A 16,171-nucleotide genomic window follows, 5' to 3' on the forward strand; every position below is an offset into this window, starting at 1 on the left:
ACTGCCTGACAGGAGTGGCTCCGAAGGGGTCAGAGCCAAGGAAGTGACTCATGCATACCTCCAGAACCTGCTGCCCCGTCGCCAGCCTGGTCTGGGCAATCGGCCTGCCTCCATTGCTGCCGCTTCCTTTTCGGGATGGGCTCAGATGGCGGAGGCCAAGGGAGGCAACATTTCTGCCCCTCCCTCCGATTACAAATGTCTTGCAGGTGGAAGACATCTTTTAGAAAAGAGCAACAGACCCCAACATTAAGGATTTACAATCCAGCTAGAAAGCACTGTGTAGTCTGGGGCAACTTATACATTTATAGGAGTTGAATGTGGTGACGAGTGTGCACCTGTGTGGGCTGCACTTTTCTTTCCCGCACCAACTCTGCTGCTGCATCCTGCTGGCTGCACCTGCCTGTTGTCTGGGCGTTAAGGGTGCTGCTGCAGTGGCAGGGCTGCAAAGGGAGTGGGGGTGGCCCACCTGGAGCTCTCTCGCTGCGCTGCCGCCGCACTGCTTTTCTCTTCTTGGCCAGCCGAGCAGCCACGGGAGGATCATTCATAAAAAGGGTCTCCAGCCTGAGCCCAATTAGCATCCAGGAGAGATGGCCACCAATGGGGAGCAGACCCAGGCAGCTGGGCGGGGCTGTGCTGTGCAGCGCTACACGGAGTGAGGCCTCCCTGCTTGCAAGGGGTAGCATCAACGGCTAGGTGGGTCACTGGCTGTGGGGCAGAGGGGAAAGGGGGGGTGGGGGGAGCTTGAGCTGAGTAGGATCCCAGCAAGCAAGGAGCTGCCCTAGGACCACTGTGTGCGCTGTAGGCTGGGGTGGTAGTGCTGCTGGCCGGTGGGGCAGCTGTCCGATTCATGCCTTGACACGCCATCAAGAATTCGATTCATGCCTTGACATGCCGCAAGCCTTCCACCCGCCAGCACTTGCACTTGCAAATCACTCAGAGCAGATCATACCCAGCTATCAAACTCCCTTTCATTGAGTTTTGAAAAACGCTGATACTGCCAGTGGCCACTCCACACATCAAAGGAGAAGCTCTGCGGCATTCCAGAAAGCTAGTTTCCCCCGCCAAAAGAGCTGCCGCAAATAGAGTGCCTCTTTGCCAAGTTAGCAAGTGTTACCTTAAATCAGTGCTACCTTAAATTGACAGCTAAATTATAGTTGGTCTGATCTCATAAGACTTCCTTTGCATGTATGTACATGTATCTTACTTGGCACAAGAAAATAAGACATTTATATTAACACATTTATTGATCAATTAACTAACTTAAAATGCAATTGTATACAGTCAACAGCAGTAATATACATTACAGAAAGCTTGAGGCTAAGGAACAATGGTATAGACATTATGAAAACTGATGAAACCTTTTAAGGTGAGCTTTTACAGCACTATTTGAACAACTGCTGAACTTGAAACGCTTAACTAATGAAGAACTTTGATGCAACAAAAGCTGCCCGTAATGGTTAATGTGCTTTTTAGAAATTAGCAAGACCTGTTTTAGCATAAGATTTCACCATCCAGACCACTGTCACTGCTTTTAACATCCACACAAATAAAGTGATAACACATTTAATACGTTTCTTCCATTAATAGTGTAAAAATATATTGCATATACACACTTTTCATTTTCCTGAAAAAAGCCTGTTACAAACTAGTAGTACACAATCCTCTTTCAAGTTTCTTTTAAAGATTTAATACTAGAAGTTTACAATTAACAAAAAACCAAAGACAAGGTCAGACTAAGCCCCAGTGACACATGAAGAGTCAAGCGTGGCGTTTGCTGTGCCTTTTCACCATTACGTTGGCCAGTGTATTTGCAGCAACCAGGTGCTTGACTCCCTTTCATCAAGAGCTTAAGCCACTGTTAGGCCTCTCTTCTGCCATTTAGTTAACAAGTATTGGATTCTTTGTAATTATGCAAATTAGACATCCTTGGCAACTGAGCCAAGGGTGTCTGTGATCATGGTTAAGACCACAAGTGGGGTTTTCACAATGTTATAGCCTCAGTGAGTGCAGTGGACACAAACTAGCAAAAGTTACTTGCAAGTCAGTCCCATTCAAAGCAGCATAATTAATTTAAGTTGCATTGATTTCAGTGTGGCATGTAGCCCCACTCTACGCATGATTACTCAAAAGTAAGTCTTGGATCTCATGCCTAAGTATGCATAGAACTACAGTTTTAGCCGTGACTAACTTGTTCTGGATTGGGTCCACTGTACTCTGAGCCGCTGAATATTATGACATATAGGACTTGTGAATACACAGTAATTGTCGTCACTTTACATTTCTGATTTGATTCTTAGGGCAAGTGGAAGACTTGTCAAAATGAGAAGAAACAGGTAGTACCCATGTCCACTTCTATTCAATATATCCAGTGTTCCAAGGCGGATAAGAGCAAGGCCCCCCTCTCCACCACTAGTCACCATATGACAACTACATCTCTAGGTAGCCAAAGGCAAGCAATCAGAAAGCAGACGAGATTCTCACGATCAGCAAGAAGCGGGCTAAGGGAGCCTAGCCCGCTTTTTGCTGATCGTCTGCTGCCACGGGAGCCACCTGGCTCCCAGCAGCAAACTCCTAAACCTCCCTCCCCTTAGCTGAGGTTAGCGGAGTGAGCGCTCCACTAACCCCGTCTTTTTGATCATGTGCCGCACCACAGCAACACACAAGGAGACCGCTGGTGGGAGGCTGAAACAAGTGACGGCGCCAGCAGTCATGTGAGCGGTCAATCTGGCCACCCTGGGCTGTCTGGGGATTGTCTGCGGGGAGAGCGAGTTCTCCATGCAAACCCTCTGAAGGCGGGTCTCACCGATCATGAGACACGCCTCAAGGTCTTGGCATATGCTAAAATGTATCTGTACAAGGAAAAAAAGGGGGAAACCAAATCTGATGACTTTCCTCAAACGTCACAAGAGAAAGAGTAGGATGGACAAACATCATCTCAAAGAATACTAGTCAAAAATAGTCTTCTATGTAAATATAGAAAAAAATTTTGTGCTTAAAATCTGTGGCAACATTTAAATTTCCAGCAAGGATAAACTCATTTGCCCATTTCTCTCACAGTACAGCAGCAATTTTCAAAACTTCTACCTTCAGAGAAGCCTTTCCGCATCAACTCATCTGCCAGGAAAAGACCCAGGGGCATTTTCTAAGGTACACAGAAGATTTGTACAGGCCCCTGGCTAAGCTAGGCTATTTGTGCTCCACCCTAGCTTAACAGGGCCTAGAACATGAAAGAAAAGAAAAGAAACAACCAACAGACTGGATCTGTTGGCTTGGTTTTTTTCCTATCATAGTTCAGTTCCCTTACATTATATTTTTGGTGACGTAGTAGAGCACACCTGGTACCCTTGCTGCATATTGCAGGGAATGGATGGGCACTGCTAACAATCTGCCTTCCAGAGCAGCTTGTCTGCCATTACTGATCTCTCTGAAAGACTCCAGGATTCCCTAGGAGTCTAGAAAACAGTGCAGTAGAACATACAGCGACAGCCTCCGATCCAAAAGGTAAAAGTGATGTGCTTTTACATCGAGACCCAGTGAAATGACTTGCATACATCAGCCACATGAAATTCAATAGCATTTGTGCAATGTCTTGTCTTAACCATGAATATTTAGCAGGAGTAACTTTACCATGGTGGGGAAGCCACATTTTGTGGTTTGCATTTACACTAATCAACTGAGCCCAGAGTATAATTCCATTTTTAGACTCCTCTGAAATGCATAGATAGACTCACTTGAACTTGGCCTTTAAATAGTCCATTCTAAAATGAATTATTTACACACACAAAGGAAGAATAGCTGCTTGTTTGGGATTATGAGCCATGCAAGTCTCTGGCCTCCCAACTACTGTTGGTTCATGCTAAACTCAGTTGTATTCTAATAATTTCTGACTTGCACTGAAGATGGCAAACCTAATCATGCAACGAGAGCGGTATTTTTAAACCCTTTAAGAACACTGCTGTACAAAAAATGCAGAGCGTGCAGTAAGAACCAGTTCTTCCAAGTCCCAGACACTTCATAGTGATTGGGATTTAGAGATAGTGGCATGATCTAATAATCCTGTTGCAAGGAGCGGCAATTTCTAGACTAGGCCTTTTGCCCTTTGCCTTTACCAAGATGCTCTCTGCTTATTGATCATGCTTACACACTGACATAAATGGGGATTTAGTCAGATATCAGTCGTCGACTTGATGTGCTGCTGCAGACTCCTAAGTAATCCACGCTAGTGCTCTGAACAAGTGGTTGCACTAGCAGCACTTCCACCGTTTCCCCCATTCGCAACAATGGGGAAAATAGCACAACCACTTGTTCAGAGCAGCAGTGGGACTTGTTTAGGAGTCTGCAGCAGCACCGGGCACAGTGTTATGGAGCTGTAACTGTGTGCAGTACAGTATTACAGAATAGAGTATATCAACTGTTGAAAGCAAGGAGGTAGAAAGTTCAAACTAACTTCTAGTACATCCAACCGTTTACTAGAAAGCTTCCCACAGCAGGCTAACCCTTGGCAGGAAAATGGTGCATGTGCAATTTTCAAGCACTGTTATGCACCTCACCAATCGTGTGAATCTGCCCTCTGGAAAATGCAGATCAAAACAAGTGCAGGCAATGTTAGAGGAGAGAGGAAGTCAAGAAGGAGAAGTTAAAAGGGGGATACTATGATTCTGTTTCCATGTGATCAACTGCTGTGTTGAGAAAACTGGTCGAGAGGATCCGCGCAAAAGAGTGGAATGTTTTAGCACACTACTGTGCACCTCAACACTAGACTTGTGAAAAGAATATCCCCTTGCATTATTTAGCATGGGAGATAATATTTTGGATCATTATTCTACCTATTCTATTAAATGTATTGGAGAATATTCTTTTACAGGTCTACTTAACACACATTACATCATCCCAGATATATGGTGAAACAATAAGATGACCGCTTGACCACATACATCCCTATCTGCAACAAATCACATAGGTTTTGTGGACTGGCTCTCTTAAGAACAGAAAACAACATGATGCTCACCATAGCTGCAACAACGTGATCCATGCTGGAGCGGTTGCAGGCTCATAAGTAGCCCCAATGCTGTGGAGACCAAGTAATTAGACAAGCTATGCTACTACAGTTATTCCCATTTGCCACAATAGCTTGAATAACTGCCTGGTCTCAAGAGCATCCAAGTTTCTGAGTCTACAGCAACTCCAGCTCCAGTGTGGATTGCATGGTTGCCAGTACAGTGCACACCATGTCAGTCAGAATTGCTAGTTAATTTCCCCTCTTGCAACATTTTCGCTATTATCGCCTGTTCCTTACTATAATGGATATTTTCTCAATGAGCAAGTCCTTTCCCTTTTAGCAGAGTCTATCCTGCTTCCTTTTGGGGCTCTTACTTTTTTAACTGTGGCAGTTAAAGCAATGGACAGCAAGAGAAACCAAATATACTTTGCCATGTGATCTTGTAATAAATGTTGTACATTCACTGCTAGGATGATGGGATTTCCCTAAAACAAGGATACCAGATGGAAATAAGCTGTAGGCAAAGCGTGTCTAAATCCCATTAGCTGTAATGGGGTTAGAGGTAACCCTCCATTTTAATAGGGATTCTTTGGATAGCCATCGCTTCCTATTCCTGTTGTAAATGCCACATATTGACAGTTGCAGAGTAATGTTCCAAACATACAGCAGGTACCACATCAAAAATACAAGGGACTGACTGCAGAAGCTAATGTGTAGCTAAGCCAGTTGGAGATGACAACAAGAAGGCAGTAATGATTCAGGTCTACATTATAAGTAGTATAATGTAGACCTAAATAATTACTGCCTTTTTGTTGTCAGAAAAATGCCTATGCCTGCAAATGGGGTGGGGGTGTGTTGCCCAATTAAGCCATTTGCACATACAATGCACAACATGGATTTAGATTTCAGTTGCAAAGACGCACACATATGCCAGCAGCTGTTTGTGAATAAGTGCCCCAAATCTCCACTAGATCTTTTCAAAGAGAGGCTAGATGGCCACCTGCAGGGATGCCACAGCCGATTCCTGCACTGCGCAGGAGGTTGGACTAGAAGACCTCCCAGGCACCTTCCAGCTGTAGCATTCTAGGAGTCTATATGGAGTACCAGCATGTGGAGAGCAGTGTTCCCTGTAATAGGGATCCCCAAATGTTGTTGACTACAACTCTCAGAATCCTCAGCTGCAGTAGTCTTTGGCTGGGAATTCTGGGAGCTGTAGTCCATAGCATCTGGGAATCCCTGTTAGAGAGAACACTGGTGGGAAGGTAGAAGTATCTGCAAAGATTAGGTTGTGTGTATCACTCATTTATAAAGTAAAAGTAAAGTGTGCCGTCAAGTCGATTTCGACTTCTGGCGCCCACAGAGCCCTGTGGTTGTCTTTGGTAGAATACAGGAGGGGTTTACCATTCCCCCCTCCTGCGCAGTATGAGATGATGCCTTTCAGCATCTTCCTATATCACTACTGCTCAATATAGTACCAGCGGGGATTCGAACCAGCAACCTTTCAAATAAATAACACCGCTTGGGTATTTTTGCAAGGCTAACCAAATTTTATGCTGAACTTTGGCTCCATTGAGCCAAACAGCCACCAGGATCTGGATAGAAAGTAGATGTTTACATGAGCTGGAAAGTCAACTGTTTCTAGCAAATGCTGGCACAGACCATGGAATAGAATGGTTGAATTAGAGAAAACAAACAAACCTATACACAGTAGTTTGCTATCCAGCTAGTAAGAAGGGATATAGAAGGAGTCAGAGTTTGGATCCAACAAGATCTTAGCACAAATTGAAGGCACTTCTGATCAGGTGGGAGGGGGCCTCCAATGTCCTCCACTTTCCTTCCTGCTGCAGCCAGCTTCTGGCCCCAACACTGCATACTGTTCTGAAAGATTGTCTGACCCTCAGATGCAGCTGTACAGCAGGAACCAGATGCTGCAGTCAGTGACAGCCCATGGCATTTGGCTGCTGGAAGCAGAGCAGCTTTCCCTCTTAAAACCACCTACCTAACTCCTTGCTTCTTTCACATCACTCCCCATTAATTTGTTTTCTGTTAGAATGGAAAGAGGAGAAGTGGGTGGTGCCATTTTGCCTTCCTTCCTCTGCAGGCCACGCATGGGATGGGAGCAAGGTGGGCTCTTCTGCCACCCGAGCACTGGCTCATACTCTGCTGAAGGCCCAGCCATGGCTGCAGTGGGAAGGGGAGAGCAAGAAAAGCCGGTTGTACGAGTGGAATGCCACTTGTCACTCTTTGGACACAAGTCACAGATTCCAGAAATTAATGACTTGCCCTTCCCCCCTCAAAATGTGATTTGGTTTGCGGCAGAAGTTCCAAGTCCACAGCATTCTAGGCCCATATTTCTTTCCTAGTTGTAGATAAGAGTGTGCATGAACAACAGTTCGAGCACTGGTTCAGCACCGAATCAGTTCAGATGAGGTTGGAACCGGTTCAGCACTGCAGGGAGAGTTATGGGGAGCAGAAGCTTTAAGAAAGAGGAGAGCAGGACCTTACCTGCTCTCCGCCACCCCATGCAGCTTACTGCTGGAGTGGCACCCAAGTACCCCTGTGCGGCACAAAACCACACATGATATCTGCGCATGCATGGGTGCCATGTGCATGCTGGAGTCACCCAGGGTTACTTGGGATGAGCGCCACCCCAGCAGGAAGCTGCATGAGGCGGTGGAGAGCAGGTAAGGTCCTCCTGCTCTTCTCTTTCTTAAAGCTCCCACTCCCCGCCCCACCGAACCAGTGCTTGAACCATGGTTCATGCACACCCTTAGTTGTAGCTCCAATCCTACCTTCTAAGCTGTTGCATGTAATAAAACAAGAGAGGCAGAGACAGCTGTTCAGGTCTTTTTGGCCTGCAGTGAACTGGAGACAGACAATGGACAGATCAAAATTGCCATCCTTAAATCAAATGGTAATTGAAGGAAAGTCAGAGTCCATGGCAAACCACTTCAGAGTGACAGTGGTCTGTTTTAGGCAATCTAACTCTGGTTTTGGATTAACACCCATATGCAGGTAACAGTAGTTGCATCCATTTGCATTTGCATGCACACACTCACAGGCAAACTACTCTTGGCTATCACTAACTGGTAGCAAGCAATGAGTGCATTAAAAGTGAAGCTGAACATGCAACAAGGAAAGGAATGGCTCTTTGACACTCAGCCAATGATTACTCATTCTGGCAAGCATGCCTGACCAAAACTACAGATTACATGTTTCCCCCTTTATTGTGAAGTTCAAGTCAGTTGCTTCTTTATCAAGAGAGTCAGAACATGCTTATATGTGTTATAAATATCAGACACACATACACACCTCTTTCATAGCTGCACATATATCACTGTAAGGCATAGGTAGGTTTGAAACAAGACACAAGATATCATACACTCAGGCACAAAGAGTCAGAAGTTTATTCCATAATGATACCCTGCAGAATAAACTGAAATGTAACATTTTCAGTTTTAAGGTGTGCTAGGGTTTTTAGACCGTATAAAATGTTCATCTGTAGGGAAGTACAGAAGCACCACACAACACTGGAAATTAAGACAGGAAGAATAATTGTATGCCTTGAAGCTTTTGAAGTCATTTGTGAAATAATATCATTTGGTAGGCTTAAATAATAAGCTATATATAAAGCAGTGCTCAAAAAACTATTTTCATGTAGGAAACCATCACTTATTGGGGAGAACACATACTTTGCAGGTAGGGGCTCAGGTTCATTTCTCAGCATATTCAGTTAAAAGGATCTCTGGCAGCAAGAGCCCTATCTGCCCAAGACCCTGGAAAGCAGATGCCAATCAACAGCAGACAATACTGAGCTGGACTGACCAATGGCCTGATTCGCTATAAAACTGCTTCAGATGTCTATGCCTAAGCCAGGGCTACACAAGGGAAGGTTCTTAGGCATAACCAATCAGTCAAGCCCTTTGCTTTCAAATTGTTTTTGCTGCTCTTTCCTGAAATTTCTGGTTAGGTTGCTATGTAGTTGTTGAGCAGACTGGATGCAGCCCGACCCGTTGACTTTAAGTTGTCCATTCTTTTCTAGACTTCTTAAAAGACAAATCCATTTTAGGTTACTCAAACATAACTCGAAGTGCTTTTTAATGGAATAACAGTTATGTATTCATTCCCTCAATCCCAATACATACTGTCATCTGCTGGAACTCTTACTACTACTACAACAAATATATTCGACACAAGTTCTCCATGCAGTTTACACAGAGGAAGAATAAGAATAAGATGGTTTCCTCTCCCCAAAGGGCTCTTTGGAATGCCACAAGATGTGACAGCCAACAGCCTGGATGCCTCCAGCCTCCGAAACAAGATGCCCCTCAATACCAGTTGCAGGGGAATAGCAGTAGGAGAGAGGGCAGGCCCTCAGTTCTTGCCTGTGGGCTTCCCAGAGGCATCTGGTGGGCCACTGTGTGAAACAGGATTCTGGACCGGATATGCCTTGGGCCTGATCCAGCAGAACTTTTATTCTTCTAGTCTATGAAAAAATACAAAGGAAATACCAGCAACAGCCACTGGAGAAGTGCGGTGGTAGCGTTGAATAGGGCCAATTGCCCTTCCCCTGCTAAATATAAGAAAATCACCACTTTGAAAGGTGTCTCTTTGTCTACTTAACAATTAGCAGGGGCCTAGAATGTACTGTGCTCCATAAAACTGTGTGGCTATAAATTAAAAAGGTATCAACAGGCCACAATCCAAAACTCAATATACATATGCATATTGGAACTCCAATATACATATGCAGCTCTGTTCACACAAGGACTGCCCATTTTTTTCTAGGCTGGAAAATGTGCTGCATTCCTGGCACAAAGAGTCTATTCCAGATCCCAGAAGATAATAGGGCTGTGTGTGTGTGTGTGTGTGTGTGTGTGTGTGTGTGTGGCACTGCAAGGATACAAAATGAAACATGCTTGTTTGCAAAAAAGCAAATACCCTGGAGTGAGTTATATTTCATACACAATAAAGTACATTGGGTGCTTAGAATGATTTATTTAAGTAAGTTGTAAACATATTACTGTCGTAAAATAGCTTTTTAAAAAATCTACAGATACTGATCTCTACTGTATTCACATTTGAAGAGCTGTTTCACATCCCCCCCCCCGACTATGAGTTTCAAAGGGGTCACTGACAATAAGAATTTTTAACAGAAAAGAGAGATGACAAAGGCAGGCAAAGCTGCATATTTACCATATGTTCTGTGCTTGGGGGAAAAATTAAAAAGGGATGGAAGTTACTGAGAAGTATACAGGAATGGGAGAAGAGGAAGATGAAATATTCCATGTACAAAGTTGGTATTCAAATTGAGACTTGGATAAATTGCCCTCTCCCACTAGTTATACCTTGATGCACCTACACCCAGGTCCCTCCTCCTCCAATGACATAGTGGTCTTCTAGGATGTAGAATACTGAGTTCTAGGGACAGGGAAGTTCAAGAATAAGATTTCAGAATGTGTTGTGGGAGATGGAACTGGGATATCAGAAGAGCATGTGCTTCTCACCTGTGGTACTCGCTGGCAAAAGTGCTTTTCAGTTACTAATTCATCTCTTCAGGTTGCCTCTGTCTCTTTACAGTAATCCATTGTAAAATAATCCATTAAAAGAATATGGAATGCTCATTTCAAACGGAAGTAATAGTAAAATTCTTCTACTCTAGACTACCTAGCGTACAGATTAGTATTAAATCCATTGGTGAGAGTTATGAGGCTATCAAAAACTTCCTCTCTGGATACCAGGAAAACTCAGGCATGAGCAGAATATGGTAACAATACCAGGACTGTTGTTATATTAAGCTCCTCCCCGCAATCAAACAGTGTTCATGGACAATTCACTTCAGCAAGTAGCAGCTAGATTCTCAAACCAAAAAATGATCCTGGGCATCAAAAACACAACTGTACACAAGTGGATCACCAAATGAAGGCTGCTCTAAATATATCTTTGTGATGTGCTTATTTTCCTACACAAAGCCTAGGGGATCTCTTTATATTCACAGTATTAGAAAGGGGCAGGTATCACAGTTGGAGTGTTTGCTGTTTGGAAGATTCTGTTCAGTGTAACAAAATAAAATGCCTTGTTAAGTCTTTGTATATATAAGCATTGTACACAACTTCTAGAGAGGACTGACAACTACACAATGCCCATCATTCCATCACACACACACACACACACACACACACACACGCTATTGCTGATCCTTGACATGCAGCAGGCAGACTAGCTGTGGCAAAAATACCTGCCTCTCTGGAAGTGGGGTTTGTGTCAACAAAGTGGCAACTAGGCAGACTGTGGCAGCATAAATATTTCAAACAGCAACGGTCCTTTACAGCTCAAACACCATTTCAGGTAACCACTAAAGCCACAGACCTGCAAACTTCCCATTCCTTAAATCTAAGGTTTCAAAAACAGCTCCTAGACCTACAAAGTCAGTATTTAACAAAATTATTTTTAGATTCACTTTCATAATGCAGACTGAAAGATTATGGATCTTTCCATAACTTTTCAGTCTGCACTGTAAAAAACTTTCATTAACAATCAGGGTATAGGAACCATAAATGATAGATGGCTCACTGATGAAGCATTAAGGCCAGTTTCTGGACACAGGCCAACATCAAAGTGTGAAGAAACAGTTAATGTTACTATTGGTACAGTCAGCTCTTTTGTGTATATTCGGCCTGTCAAAGAGAGCACTAAAAAAAGTGGCAAGAAGTTAATCTGGTTAATCTCGAGATATCTAAAGGGGAGCTAGCAAAGTGAATGAGTGCACTGCTGAGCAAGTTTCCATGAGAAGAAGGCTGAACACTCAACTGCAGGCAAATATCCACATAAAGATCACAGCCATCATTTTTCCAGCTTATATACTTGATGCAGTGTGGCACTGACTCAATAAGAAACAGACAACAAAAATCACCTAATTCAATGAAGCAACAATTCAGAACCACTTTGATTTTTAATTCATTGCAGCATGATAGTTGGTTATAAAAATAATGGCTGACATGATAAGGAAAATTATTCAAAGCAGTCCCATTTAAATTAAAAGGAAATTAGGCATGGCTTAACTTGTCCTTTTAATTTCAACAGGACTACTCTGAGTAATTTTCCTCATCATGAAGTCCAGACCAATGAATCTAAATGTCATCTTCTCTACCTTTGTTCTCTCCTAGTATAATCAGACTATGAAATTATGCCAGGTTTACATTGCAGTGAATGACAGAACAATAATGTTCCTGTATTTTGCAACTGGAAGACTAAAAAACTATGTAACCAATATTATTAATCAAAATGTTTTTTGTTTTTTTTAAGGGTATGGTTCAAACTGAGTAGGTCATTTCCAAGGGCACTATTTCGGACTGATAATTTGTGAGAGACTGAATTTCTATAGTTGATTGAATCTTCTAGAGGTGTTCATTTGTACAACTGTACACCCTAGTAGAAGAACAATTTGTGGTATTTGTTGTAAAACATAAGAATATTTAAGAAAACATCAAAATAAAGTAAAAGCTCTTTTGACTTCCAGTTTGAGGCAGTGCAAAGTTTTAGGTCTTGCAAACAACAGAGCCATTTCCAACAAGCCTTCCATAGCCCCTTTCTCTCTGTTAGTCCTCCATTAGTAACATCTTTGATGGCAGATGGTTTGCAAGAAACAAGAGATTATTGGGGAGATTTCTGAGATAGGATGGAGGGAGTGCAATCTTCCTTCACTTTTGGAGAAACAAGATCAATTGGGACCTCAATTCTCCAATAATGAAGAACAGAGGGGGTTTTTTAAAATGTAATAGTTGTTGCTCTTGTTCACAAATGGATAGAATAATTTGTTTTTCCATAATAGCACCTTTAAAAATTACAACCACTATTTAATTGCCTTTAGTAGAAAGCTAATGTTTTATCTTTGAGGGCAGCACTTGTTTCCTATAAAGATACTGTTCAACAATAAATAAATCTGGTGAATGGATGCCTCTTGGAAAAGCTACTGACGCATGTGGCTTTCGCTATATTATCTAGAGGGGGAAAGGTTTGCAACTACAGCTGAAAGAGCAAGACAGAGAACTAGGCATATAGGAATGTTTGCAATCTGCTACCAGTATGGGTGAGGTGTGGTGTGAGAGCCCTTGGATATGGTTTCTTGCTCAAAAGTTCAAAGATGTTGCTGTTTTCTTTTCACTGTCATAAGCAGGAGGAATGTAATGAAGTGGTGTGTCACTGCAAGAGTCTCAGTAGATGTCAAAATTGGTTCTAGTCCCACAAAAGCCACTTGCTGACATAGTCTCTCAGGCATTCACAGCAACTGAAATAGGTGGGTCACCATCACAGGTACACCCTCTCTTTTTCAAATATCAGCTTACTTGCTTCCTTGCACTTTCTGATCATAAGTTCCAGCATGCTTATATCCAGACACATAGCCAGAAGTGTCAACCAGATCTTCGCGCCCTGCTTTGCCTCTGCCTTTCCCAGTTGGATCAAACCTCTCTTTGTGGGAACCAGTGAAACGCGTTGTGTCTGTAAGTCGTGAGACAGTCGGAGATGAAATGGCTTTCTATAAATGTGAGGGGTGGTGGGAGAAGGAGAAGAGGAAGAAGAAAGGAAAACATTACATTGCAAAGAACATGTAAGTAAATCAACAGAGTGGTTCTAAAATGTTACAGCACTGAGGACCCCTAGTTTGGTTTGCTTGTTCCTTTCAGATTACTAAGTAGGACTGGCTGAAGGGTTTTGAATGCCGTAAGAAAGGCAGGATGGAGGCATCTCCATGAGAACAGAGAGGCTGAGTTCAGACATATAGGATAACCACAGTTATGGCTGGCCGAGGTTGTAACTGCAATATGCCCAATCATGCAAAACCACGGTTATGGGCCGAATGCTAACTCCAGTTTGCCTCACCAAACTCCAATTGGAACCTTCGGTTATCTTAAGTTTCACCACCAGCAACTAAGGTTTGCCGCCTAAATATTACTCCTGAATGCTGACTCAGCTATAACTGCAGTTTCATGCCTATTCCAATCACAGAAACAGCTAGGATGTGCCTCGTCGGCTGGGCAGTAGGGAGGGGCTCCCCTCTCCACCTGGAGTTTGGCTGACCATGGTTTGGTGACCATCTGTGGCGCAATTTGGAGTTAAGAATTGAAATCTCAGCCATGCCTAACTCCAGTTAACTCGTACATCTGAACTGGAGCAGAGTGTGCCTCAAAACATTCTATCTCATAGTAGAGGATGTGGCAAATTCAGTTCACAGAAAGAGCTAGCCATGACAAAAATAGTGCGAGTGCTTGGACAGGCACACTAATTCCAGTCTGTTGAGTGCCCTTTTAATCATCTTGTCCCCAGTGACTGCCTAGCCTGCCTGTGTGATACAGCCAGCTTTCTTACACCATTGTCTTACTTTATACCACATGTGGGTGACCTGAAATTGCTGCATTTGTCCTCTGTGGCTGCAACCCAATGAAGCTACATGCACTTACAACAGTGCATACACACAGCCAAGGTTTCTTTACAGTTTCCACAGCAATTTTCGCTGCTGACGAGGCAAGCCATCTTTTCAGTTTTACTTTGAAAATTTAAACTGAAAAATGAGTTGTCTCTTCAGCATGTGATAGAAAGTTAGAAACCTCAAAAGGTTTCCAGCTCTTTAGCATTTCCCTCTTATTTATTCTGTGTCTCAGAGATCATCTCAAAGTACATCAGGGCCATTAAGTGTTTCAGCCAGTGCTGTCATGTTCAAAAGATTTTGCAACTCTCTCTAATGCCATATATTCCATACCACTAAATGTTATCTGAAGTTCTAAATTTCCTAGAGTTAGTAGGTTTTTGCCTTATCTGTTCTCTAATTTTATTTTTTATTTTTACATTTATACCCCGCTCTTCCTCCAAGGAGCCCAGAGTGGTGTACTACATACTTGGGTTTCTCCTCACAACAACCCTGTGAGTAGGTTAGGCTGAGAGAGACGTGACTGGCCCAGAGTCACCCAACAAGTATCATGGCTGAATGGGGATTTGAACTCGGGTCTCCCCGGTCCTAGTCCAGCACTCTAGCCACTATACCACGCTGGCTCTTATGATTTATGATGGCACTATGGGGCTAAAAAAACCAGAGAGAAATAGTATAGCCCATTTGGTTCTATTTTCTTAAGAATACTTTTTTACTTTGTTGGAGTTTGTGTAACTCATGTCTTCCTCAGGAAGGCCAGACTATTTTTATAATCTAGTTACCAAAGTCCTTGCTCATACTGTCCTGCTCCATGGCTCTAAGGATAAGATTCTTCTGCCTAGGCCTTAACATTTTGCATTTTGCAGTGTTGTACTGGACATCTAAGCCTCATGAAGTTCTGATATTTACTCCAAGGTCTAGTTGGTCCAGTGTCCATACAAACACTCCATAATAGTGGCAGGATTTCAGAACAGGGCTAGTGGTCAGCCCTCCCATCTATGTACAGTGCCAGTACAACCTGAGGTTATGTATTATGGGTTTTGCCAGTGCCAAGCAAATAGTAAGGGGTGCTTAGCAAGATAAAAGCAGCCTCCTTAAAGGCAGATGGGGTTTCCCTCCAAATTATTCCCAGCTGAGTAATCACTAGACATATTCCCAAGGAATAGCACCACACCCTTCTTCAAAGCTGGTGACTGCAAGCCTTTCTAGCCACCTTTTAGCACAAATAATCTTGCAGGCCAGGATGATTAAACATTCTGCCCCCGGAGGCAAAAACATCAAAAGAAAGAAGGAATTCCAGCTAGGCAAATCCATGGCTCTCTTGGATGTGCTCAAAAGACCTTGGAGATAACAATCCACATGGTGTACAAGTTTCCATTCCTTTGTTTTCTACCGCTCATTGTGGGGGTTGTGAAATTTATAGAGTTGGATAGATGGAAGACCTAAACTGCCAGCTGTTCTAGACTTGATTAACATTCTCCATGAGCTATGTATATAAAGCAAAGCGCGAAAGAAACAGCAAAGGTCACTGATACATCAGTGGGGCAATCTTTGGAAGCCACAGAATTGGTTTCTTACAGTTTCATATCTTCCTTATTCTGCAACAATTAACTATGGGCATGTTATATCTTAGCCTGCCTGTAGCTAACATGTAATGCTTAACTGTATGCTTCAGAGGCTACTGAGTATAAACCACAGCCCCAAATGGAGCAGCTGGTCACAGAAGAAATCACAGGATTATATTTTCT

At 43.1% G+C, this 16,171-nt stretch overlaps 1 protein-coding gene across 9 annotated transcripts in view; it reads right to left on the minus strand.

Moving 5' to 3' along the window:
- Positions 1–1,225: 1,225 nt before the first annotated feature.
- Positions 1,226–16,171, minus strand: part of TPPP (tubulin polymerization promoting protein) — an 84,802-nt gene continuing 69,856 nt past the window's right edge. For all 9 annotated transcript variants that reach the window (XM_053260993.1, XM_053260989.1, XM_053260992.1 and 6 more), the window contains one exon: positions 1,226–13,535. In XM_053260993.1, the coding sequence (XP_053116968.1) occupies positions 13,341–13,535 (195 nt within the window). In that variant the 3' untranslated portion in view covers positions 1,226–13,340. The remainder of the gene's footprint in view (positions 13,536–16,171) is intronic.

Source organism: Hemicordylus capensis, chromosome 6, assembly GCF_027244095.1.
Source record: "Hemicordylus capensis ecotype Gifberg chromosome 6, rHemCap1.1.pri, whole genome shotgun sequence".
In the NCBI taxonomy this organism is placed as follows: Eukaryota; Metazoa; Chordata; class Lepidosauria; order Squamata; family Cordylidae; genus Hemicordylus; species Hemicordylus capensis.